The sequence below is a fragment of the Merops nubicus genome, unplaced genomic scaffold (assembly GCF_000691845.1).
Source record: "Merops nubicus isolate BGI_N331 unplaced genomic scaffold, ASM69184v1 scaffold45545, whole genome shotgun sequence".
In the NCBI taxonomy this organism is placed as follows: Eukaryota; Metazoa; Chordata; class Aves; order Coraciiformes; family Meropidae; genus Merops; species Merops nubicus.
The window spans coordinates 1-10,641 of record NW_008609860.1 but is presented as its reverse complement, the minus strand read 5'-3'; the positions used below and the strand labels follow the sequence as shown (position 1 = coordinate 10,641).

The following is a 10,641-nucleotide window of genomic DNA, read 5'->3' as shown; positions in this document are numbered from 1 at the left end:
AGCACCGGGCACCTTTCAGGTCTGGTCCCCGCCAGCGCCGCGTGCGGCTCCAGCACCCCAGCAGGGACTGGCAGAGCTGGGGCTTCCAGCTGGGGGTGACACCCCCACCACGGGGCTTTGGCCAGGAGCCCAAGCTGCAGAGTGTGCTGGGCACTGCCCAGGCCATGTGGTGGCTTTGCTGAGCAGCCCAGCCCCAAAGGGAGGTGCTGCTTTCTCTGCGTGCTGGAAGAGGTGACTGTGAGAGGTTCCAGCATCTCCTGTCAGTGAGTCTGTTCTTCACGGCCTGTTTTACCACTGCTGGAAACAGAGGGTGCCACCAAAACATCAGAGTTCACCAAACCCTGCCAGGGTGCAGGTTTGAGGCTCTTCTGTGGCACCCTTGCCTTGCTCCCAGCACTGCCCCGGGCCAGCTGGCGTGGGGACAGGGCCCAGGGGTGACCCCGAGCTCTGCTGGAAGGAAAAACCCACGGTGACTTTAGAGCCACAGGCTGTTAAGCTGAAGGACACACAGGGAGAAGCTCTGGCTAGGGCAGCTGGCCCAGATCAGGAACACTTTTGCAAACTATGAAAAATTAAATAACTTGCCCAGGCAGTGGCAGGCATTATAAACGATGCTCAGGAAGAACTTGGAGCATTTAACAGCTCGCAGCCAGGGCAGCCTCAGAAGACAGCCCAGCCCTAGGGATGCTCCTGGGGAGCAGCACCCAGCTGCAGCCTGCCCTGGCTCTGTGCCTCCTCCCCTGCATTCCCAGCTGCCTCACCCCTGGAGGGGGGTGCTCTCCTCAGCCAGGGCAGGAGCAGCAGCACTTTGGGAGCAGTGAAGTGAATCCTCAGCAGTGGGGGTCACTGGCTGGGGTTTGAGAGGTGGTCATGGACACAGACACCCAGCAGCTGCTTCAGGCACAGCCTTTATGTGTAGTCAGAGGTATTTAACAGGTTACACTCAGGAGCTGTTGCTGCAGGACCTCAGGTAATCAATCTGCTATTTCTGGAACTGTTCAAGATTTTATCTCCTTTGAACTTCCTTCATTTGGGTTGGGGGGGAGCTGAGGCCTTATCTTCAGGAACAGAGAAAAAGAAAGAGCCACAAGCTGGTTTAAAAGGCAATAAATGTGGCCTATTCAGTCAGTTCTGCCTGTCTCCTGCCAGCTCCTGCTCTCTGTCAGAGCTTGCCTGTGGTTTGGGGAGGTCTTTGGCCAGCTCTCCTGTTCACCAGCAGCTGTCAGTCGTGAGCTGCCCTTTTCTGACAAACAAAACCCACATTCACCCAGACAAGTCCTCCTGTTGGTGAGAACACAATTGCTCTGAGCAAACACAGGTCAGAGACCTCTTGGGTATGTGTCTATTAAGAACTTTTCAGTGACTGTACAAAAACAATCCTGCCCCTCCCTTCTACAGGTATTACAAAAAGAGGATACAAAACACCCCTGTAAAAAACACAGCTCCTTGAAGGTGAAATGTTTGAAAACATAATGGTTTTATTGGGAGTAAAATACAACATACCTACAAACAGGGACAGACAAACACACAGAGTGCACTGTTGAGGGGCTGCCAGAGAAACACAAGGCAGAGGATTACAAGGAAAAGACTTGAGAGAATCTTGAGCTTTCTGCTGAGGTTACACCAAGAAAGGGGATGAAAACATCTAAAATCTCATTTCCCAAGAGAGCTGCTCCATTAGCAACTCCTTTATGTGTTTTCAGATTATCACCTTAACAATAAGATCACTGGCAAGATCAGAATCTGTCTTCTCACCTTCAAATTTGTTTCAAACAAATCTGAGTGAAAAAGCCTAATTTCAAATGGTGGCTTTAGCTGCAAGGGTCCTGTGCTGCCACTGTAACCTGTTTACCTCTCTGTCTCAGGAGTATGCTCCAGCAAAAGGTTACTGACCACATTTCACTGCAGGTGTGGCAGCTCCAGTGTGAAACCACATCACCTCTTGCTTTTTTCCTTCCCTTTTACTCCCAGGGATGGAATTTCCACATCTAATGCTGCTTCGTGGCTGGATTGGCAAAAGTAACAACTGGAGCTTCCACCTCAGAGACACCAAAAAACCCTAATGCTTTTTTTTGCTGCCTTCCCCCCCCACCTTCTCTTCACAAAAATGAATTCCTTTCTTTGTAGGGAATGATCTCAGTTTTTCAGTAAGCTCCTCTTTGCTCTTTCTCAAGGAATGTTGATGGTTAACAATTAAAAACATGACTACAGAAACTAATACTGGTAAACTGTAGGTGCACAAGGAAGTAAGGTGGGAGTTTCAGTCTGTTATTAGTATTGATAAAAAGATATTTTAAGCACTAGAAGCAAAAAAATATACCCTTCAAAACAAAAATTATTAAAAATAATACCAGTCTACATTTTCTTTCAATGGCAGCTTCCAATAGATCAGATGATTTTGGTATTTTAGTCCTCTGGCTCATACCTGAGGGTTAAAAATAGATCAGTAAATAATCATTCAAACAGAGTAGAAAATACCCAGAAGACAGTTTTGTCTCCAAAGAAAATATGAAACCCAGCAATAAATTACTGCCACTAGTGATGCATCCCTGTCAGGGTTCACTCTATGACTTAGGGCCCAGACAAGTGTAGACACTTTTTAAACTATTTTCTCCTTTTGGCCAGTTTAACAACTAGTGGAGTGGGGGAATGAGCAGGAACCTACCCACAGATCCCAAAGTCCAGGCCGAAATTTAAACAGGAGTTCCAAGTTCTGCCTCTGTCCTTCTCCAGCACAGCTCTCAGGCATCCACGTTGCCCAAGCTCATGAACACTGTGTGTCCTCTGCACACTAAACTCTCTTGTTGCTTGCTCCCTGGGTGCTGCTGCAGCACACACCAGCCCCATTCCCCCAGCACCCATCAACGGGATCATTGGGGAAGAGAAACCCATTCCCCCAGCACCCATCAACGGGAGTGGCTTGACAAAAAAATCAGGGGACGGCCTACTAGGAATTATTTTTAAGGGAAAAAATTTACAGACTGGAGTCTGCAGCTTCAGGTTGGTAAACCAAGCTGGGAGCAGAAGCCAGAGGCAGGAGGAGGCTCTCACTGGGAGAGGCAGAGCAGCACCACTCACTTGGAGAGCTTCTTACGCAGCTCCTTTATCTGCTCGTTCTTCTTGCTGAGAATCTCCTTCATGGTGCGGTAGGCGGCCGTCTGCTGGAATTTCTTCTCCAGCTCCTGCAGAACAGCAACATCACCAACAGATTATTTACCTAGGATGAAAACCAGGCTGAGATGGCTTCGAAAAAGAGGAGTTGCTTTTCCTCCTCAAGTCTCAGAACTTTAGTTTCTCTGCCTTCCTCAAATTTAGGTGAAGTCAGCGAGTAAACTGAATGGAGATTTCTGGGAGAGTCAGAGACACACTGACTTTATTTTCTAATGCAATGAGGTTAAAAGCCTTGTGAAGACAGGGAATACACTTTTCAGTCAAAAATTTCTATGCAGACAAACAGGCAATGTTTAAGTGTTCACCTAGTTATAATCACACAGGTATTTGTGGTTTTGCTCTTTTACACATAACGTCTCTTTCCACTGAAATAACAAAAATACACAAACAGGAACAAGTGTGAGCCAGGAAACTCTGCAGCCTGTGCTCATCACCCCAGTCACCAGTTAAATGTGAGTGAGGATCTCACCTCTACACAGCAACTGACCTTTTGAGCTGTGGACAGCTGATCCTGAACCCTCAGCAAGTCATGTTTTGTTGTCACCAAGTCCTCTTCCATGAATTTCTGGTTTTCAGTAGCATCATTCAGAGTCTTCTCAAACTGGGACTTCAAAGCTGCCACTTTATTCTCCAGTTCAGCAATATCCTGGTTTCCATTAGTCTTCAACAGAAGAAATATTTCAAATATGTCAAATGCAAGAGAAGAGATTTTTAGAATATCAAGTGCAATGATATAAAAACTGGAAACCCTCGAGTTAAGCTGATCCAGCAGAGCAGTTACTCCTAAACTGTGGTTCACACCTGGTGTGGGGAACTGTTTTAACCCTTAAAAAAACCCACAAGAAAAAAGAAGGCAGAAATGTGCTGAGGTGAGAGGTGGTCCTTCAGCAGCACTGTGGTTTGGCTGTCCCAAGAGCCTCAACACTGCTGCTCTGACCAGCAACTGCATTCACAGGGTTCTACAGACACCCCTCTGACAGAAACAGAGTAAACCAGACAAAACTCAGCAAAACTCCAACCAACTAGTGCTTGAACTGATTAAATAGAGTAGTACACGTCAGTACTATACCTACTAGCTAGTTTCAGCAACCAATATAAGTCTGTAAATAGAAAATGTAAAAGCTGGAAAGTGACTAAGAGCAAATTAGAAGATGAAAGCTGAAGACACTCCACAGCCCTGACACTGAGGCCAGCTCATGTTTAACAGGAAAGCAGGATGAGATTTGGTTCCAATCTTTTGAAACTACAAACACTATTATCCAGGATTTAATAAAACCCTTTAATATTTTAAACCTTTAATGACTCAAGCCTTAACAAAACACATAAAGAAAATATTTGCCATGACTGATGGATCAAGTTCCCTATGACATATTATTGAATACAGATTTTGAAAGTTACTAGACAAAATTAGAAAGTGTTAAGAAAGCCAAGTACATACCATAAACCAGTTAGCAAGCAAAATAAAAAGAAATCAGGATTAAAATATGAAAATTAAAGTGGAAATGTTTCATGATACTGAACTTCACTTCCAAATCTGTGACTACTGCAGGAATTTTAAAAAGTCAGTTTCTCAAACTAACAGCATTAAATTGTTTTTATTTTGTTAAAACTTTGTTTCATAAACTGAAAACATTTCAGTTCAATCACACATGAAAAAACTTTAGAGAACTCCAACTATTGACAAATAAAGGTATGAACTTGAAAGATTACCCAGGTGACCTGACCAGATTTCTGTGTGGACCTGCACAACTTCTAGACTCTTATGTGGGTTTTCTGCAGCAGCAACTCATCACATTTGAATCCTCCTTCACAACAAAAGATTAACCTCAAGTAGTAAAAATAAGTGGTGAACCATTTCTGACAGTATGCAGTGTGGGCAGAAGTACCTAGAAGCAAACAGCTGCCATCTGACTCATGGTCATTGATGCCTGTAGCAAAACTCCATGTGTAAATATTTACACTTTTAAAGTCTGAAGGAGAAACAAGCACCTCTGGCTTGTCCAGGGCAGTATCAAGTGTGACAGATGCTTAGAAGAATTAGTATTTATTGGTGCTACAAAGCCCAGGTCAGATCTCAATCTTTCATGGGTGAACAGGAAGGAACTAAATTTGTATCTGTTCATACAAACATCACACCTGAGAATACAAACTCTGGAATGCTGCTTCCTGGAGGAATACCTTCTGATAATAAATGACCATGGTCTAAGTGACAAAATAAATGTCACAGCACCAACTAACGTGCTGGATAATGTGCTAAGGGACAGAACAGCAGAAACAGTAGGAATGTGACAATGATATTGTGAATATACATGCCAGAAAAGAAATACACCCTACAGAGCAACTGTTTAGATCTACAGGCAACCAGTGTGTTAAATGAACTTAATGACATTTACCTTTTGATCTCCTTGGATCGCCTGTAAATCCTTCAGTGACTTCTCCAGCTTGGACTTCTCCTCTAGTGCAGCTGTAGCCTGTGATACATGGACAATGTAAAACCTCAGAAACAGATTTTAACTGAAAATGTTAAGAAAAACAACCACAGGACTCTGATAATAACAGCATGAGGTATCCAAGTCTGAGCTAATTTACCTGTGTTTCTATGGTCTTGAGTCTGGCCTTCAATTTTTCATTTTCTTCTTGGAGACAAGCAACTCTCTTTGGGTTAATAAGGGAGAAAACATCTGTGAACACTCTTGTGATATTTTGAATTCTCAAAATATTTCAGGTCAGAAATTACACTTCATGTCTTAGGGAAACAAGCTCCTAAATGCTTATAAAAAGTCTCCAATTCTACTGCAATATATAGAGCCTTTCACCCAAATCTGGCACGTGTTGCTGCATGGAGATCAGTCAGCTCAGCATCTTGTTAGTATCAAGAGTCACAATAAGGAAAATCTCCTGTTCAGAGAGACAGATCTCATTGCTGCTCATCGTTTGGGTTTTCAGCCAACAGGCAAGTCAGAATTTATTCATAGTTCCTGTTTAAAGGAGACAAATGCTGGGTGCTGCATAGCACACTCTGGGTCACAGGAAATAACCCCATTTTATCAGACTAATGGCACCATAAACTCCAAACTATTTTGGGAGGAAAAAAAAAAAAATCAGATGAACATATTCAACCAAAACCAGGTATGAAACAGAATTTGAAAATATTTTTGAAAGGGATCTATGAAATCTGGATGCCTGAATGCTTTAGTCATCCCAATGAGTAATAACTGGATTCAGACACCCCACAGACCATTTTGGCAAGGCAGGCCACAGCACACACCTTGACTGCCTGAACTTCAGGTGTACTGTAAGAAGTGTGGCATTTCTTAAAAGTTCAGTTGGACTAAAGGAGCTCAGTACCTAATAACAACTATTAATAACTTGAAATACCAGATTGTGGTTTGGAACTCTGAAAATCATCAGCAAGTGGGAAATGAGACATTTGCAAAGCTAGTAAATTCCACAGGCTTTAGGCACCTGTTTCTTTAGGAGGAATTTAACAACAACAACAAAAAAAGGCTGAATGGAATAAGATTGACTTCAGTTGGTACAGAAGATGTCTGAATACCTGATCATTTAATCCAGCTATATTTTCCTTTAGTTCCTTGTTGCAAAGGCAGCCAGCTGCACAAACCAAACTGAATACTGGTTCCTACTAATTCACCTCATTAAATGGAAAAATGAATAATCACAAAGGCCAGAAGGTCTTTGCAAAAGGAAGGTCAGTATTGCTATAGATGTGAATGGCCACAAGTGCACCAATAAATTCGAGATATTTACAATATTTATTAATTTCTTAGCATTTTACTTTATACCCTGGGGTGTATGAGTGTGATGTCCATATAGTGACAGGCACATTGTGAGAACATTGCTGTGCAGCCACCCAGTGCAGGGGAATGAGCAGAACAGTCCCTGACCACAATGGCACCAAGGGGCAAGTTCTTACCTTGTTCAGCAGCTCTGACCCACCTTCATTTAATGGAGCCAGTTTGGGTTTAGTGAGATCTGTGCTGGGCTGAGGAAATAATAATGGTTAAAAAAATTAAACTATACAGATTTTTTAGGAGGAAGAAAAACATTCCTCTAGTCTGCAAAATAACTGTTGACAGTCCACTTAGCTTTCTTTTGTACAGCAAATGACAAAGCACTAAGGAAAGCAGAAAAAAAAGATTTGATTGATTGTAAAAAACGTTTACATATGACCACAGCTCCAAGTAATTTTCTTAAGTATTCAGATGTAATGACTGAAATAAGCTAAAGCTCTATCTGCACCATGGACCCTTCCCAGCTCCTGACTCTGTACTGGGACAAATGCATGTCCTGCTCTCCTCCCAGTTTCCAGGGGCAGGTAACCCAGGAGCTGACCCTCCACACAGCCCTGGTCCAGCTGCCCCTGGGGTGAGGATCACCAGGCAGAACCTGCAAGCCCCAGGTCTGCAGGACCTGCCATGAGGGAACAGCCATCACCCTCCAGCATCAGCCTCGCGGCCAGACGCCACCGAAAATGCTGCTCTGGGGAGGCTTCCAAAGCTGCTTTTGGGAAAGGGTGGGAGTTTTCTCTTCCTCTCTCATGCACAAAATGTCAACACGAAGTATTTTAAACCTCTGTCAAGACTCCACGTGACACTTGATTAGGATTTGATTAAAGGAAAACTCTACCTTCTTGTTCGCAGATGTACATTCTGACTTTTCAAACTCAGCAACCTGTTCCAACAACTCTCTTGAAAAGAAAAACAGAGGGAAGCTTTTATTTACTAAAAGAGCCATGCCACAAAAGACATTTTAGCAGGCTGATGCTATGCCCTCTATTGCATTAAGATTCTCCTCAGAAGTACAGAATAAAGTCCTAAGGAAATACAGTCAATGCCACGGATCATGTCACACAATGGTACATGCATTAGAGCTGTAAGATGTAGCATCCTTGATTAAAATACAATCTGCTCAAACAAAAGGTTCTAACTCAAATCCCATCACCTGGCCTTAGCTGATTAATTCATGTAAGAATATAATCAATAAAAAAAATTCACCTTCCTGGCAAATTTTAAATTACCATGTTTCTTGGCTGCTTTACAGATGCAAGGCCTGAAACTAGGCTGATGCTATGCCCTCTATTGCATTAAGATTCTCCTCAGAAGTACAGAATAAAGTCCTAAGGAAATACAGTAAATGCCACGGATCATGTCACACAATGGTACATGCATTAGAGCTGTAAGATGTAGCATCCTTGATTAAAATACAATCTGCTCAAAGGGTTCTAACTCAAATCCCATCACCTGGCCTTAGCTGATTAATTCATGTAAGAATATAACCAATAAAAAAAAACATCTTCCTGGCAAATCTTAAATTACCATGTTATCTTGCTGCTTTACAGATGCAAGGCCTGAAACTAACCTGCCATTGTCACCACAGTGAAGGAAGAGGTTCCTGTGGCTACAACAGGAATGCAGACAGCCAACACTTGGCCTTGTCCCCACCCCTGACATCCAGGGCACCCCTCAGCATGTGTCACCTGTTCTCCAGGTCCGAGACGTCCGTCTGCAGCTTCAGGTACCACTTCTCAGCCTGGGAGAAGAGCTGGCGCAGCAGCAGCACGTTGGTGTAGGTGCTGTGGATGAGCTCTGACTCCACCTCGCCGTGCACGACCCTCTGCAGCCCGTCCAGCATCTCCACCACCTCGTCCACCGTGAAGGTCTCCTCCACCAGCCTCGACAGAGCAGCCAGGGGCAGGCAGGGGGGAACAGCAGCGACCTCACCACACAGGTATCGCTCACGCAGTGCCACAGCCCCCTGCAGACCCCACCCTCAGCAGGGACTAGCAGATCCTGGCACCACTAACTGGCTACTGCATTTAAATTCTCTCCTGGAAGCTTTGCAATCACAAATATTACTTCAGCTACAGCCTTGCGTCAAGTTTAGGTGCCAGATCAAGTTTAGATCAGAAGATACAAAGCAAGGTCATGCTGTTGATACAATCTTCATAGAATCCTTTAGGTTGGAAGGGACCTCCAAGATCATCAAGTCCAACCCTTGAGCCATTAGGGCTCTAAAGTCCTCTGCTAAAACAGATCAGAATCTGTCAGGGCTGGAAGGGACCACAAGGATCCCCCAGTTCCAACCCCTCTGCCATGAGCAGGGACACCTCCCACTAGATCAGGCTGCCCAGAGCCTCCTCCAGCCTGGCCTTAAAGACCCCCAGGGATGGGGCCTCACCCCCCTCCCTGGGCAACCCATGCCAGGGTCTCACCACTCTCTTTGTTAACTCCTAAGAATCTGAATAACTGTGTTGCAAAAAAATTTGCTGCGTTTCTACAACGATTGTATCTTTCCTCCTCACTAAGAACACACAAACGTACACAGTGCCCCTAAAGCATTTTAGCTGTTGTTGGCACACTTGGCTCCCCCCCTGCTGGGCAGCAGCCCCGGGGTACCTGCTGTCCTTCAGCTCCTGGAAGCAGGAGTCCACGGTCCTGAGGCACAGCCCGCGGCGGAAGCGGGCGAAGCGCAGGTAGCCCATGGCCTCCTGCTGGTGGTGCTCGTTGAGGCCCAGCTCTGCCTGCAGACACACACACGAGCACAGACCTGCCCCAGAGGAAGCCAAAAGGAGCAGCCGTGCTGCCCAGGCCTGCCCCGTGCCCAGTGTCTGTGCCTGCTTCCTCGGGGCTCCTGTGCTGAGGAGGGTGTTAGCAAAGAGCCACGTTCTCACAGGGGTGACCCTGAGAGGCCTCACAGAAGTGCCCTGCCTTGGAAGGGGTGACCTGAGCCCTCCAGTGACAACACCCTCAGACGACTCACAGAGCCATTGAGGTTGGAAAAGACCTCTAAGATCAAGTCCAACCCTCAACCCAACGCTACCAAGAGTCTAAACCACGTCCTGAAGTCCCACAGCTACAAGTTTTCGAGCCCCTCCACTGATGGGGACTGCAGCACCTCCCTGGCAGCCTGGGCCAACACCTCACCACCCTGTCAGGAAAGAAATTCTTCCTAATATCCAACTGAAACCTCCCCTGGTGAAACCTAAGCCAAATTCCTCTTGCCAGCTACTTGAGAGAAGAGACCAGCAGCCAAGAGAGCAAGACAGAGACAAGAAGGTCACACAAAGCCAGAGACTGACACAATCAGAGGGCCAGAAGCAGGGCTGCAGGGGAGAGGGAGCTCTCGGCTGGATCTGGACCCCACAGGAGATACAGTTTGTATCACCACAGCCCTGTGTGGGTGCAGCTGCACCAGGCACCGTTTGCAGACGCACCGACACACACACACAGGAAAGTGTGACACATTTGTTACTTTAGATGTAAAATCTTGAGGCTTCTCCTACAGTCCCCACTAATCTGAGTTTGTTTCTCTACAGCCCGCGCTGCCCAGGAGCCAATTCTCCCAGGGCAAATTAGGGAGGAAGCTCCAGCGAAAAGACACCACTCGACTAATGCTCTTTGCGGCGCTTGCCTCGGGTGACAATTCCCGTGGGCTGCAGGCAGAAAGGGA

General features: G+C 45.6%; 1 protein-coding gene across 1 annotated transcript; it reads right to left on the bottom strand.

The window, feature by feature from the left end:
* Positions 1-2,406: 2,406 nt before the first annotated feature.
* Positions 2,407-9,673, bottom strand: LZTFL1 (leucine zipper transcription factor-like 1). Its single transcript, XM_008940698.1, has 9 exons — positions 9,588-9,673; positions 8,669-8,863; positions 7,819-7,879; positions 7,106-7,174; positions 5,761-5,826; positions 5,547-5,642; positions 3,659-3,820; positions 3,079-3,182; positions 2,407-2,425 (listed from the first exon to the last, which is right to left on the bottom strand). The coding sequence occupies exons 1-9, from the start codon at positions 9,671-9,673 to the stop codon at positions 2,407-2,409; spliced, it is 858 nt and encodes a 285-aa protein (XP_008938946.1).
* Positions 9,674-10,641: the final 968 nt, after the last annotated feature.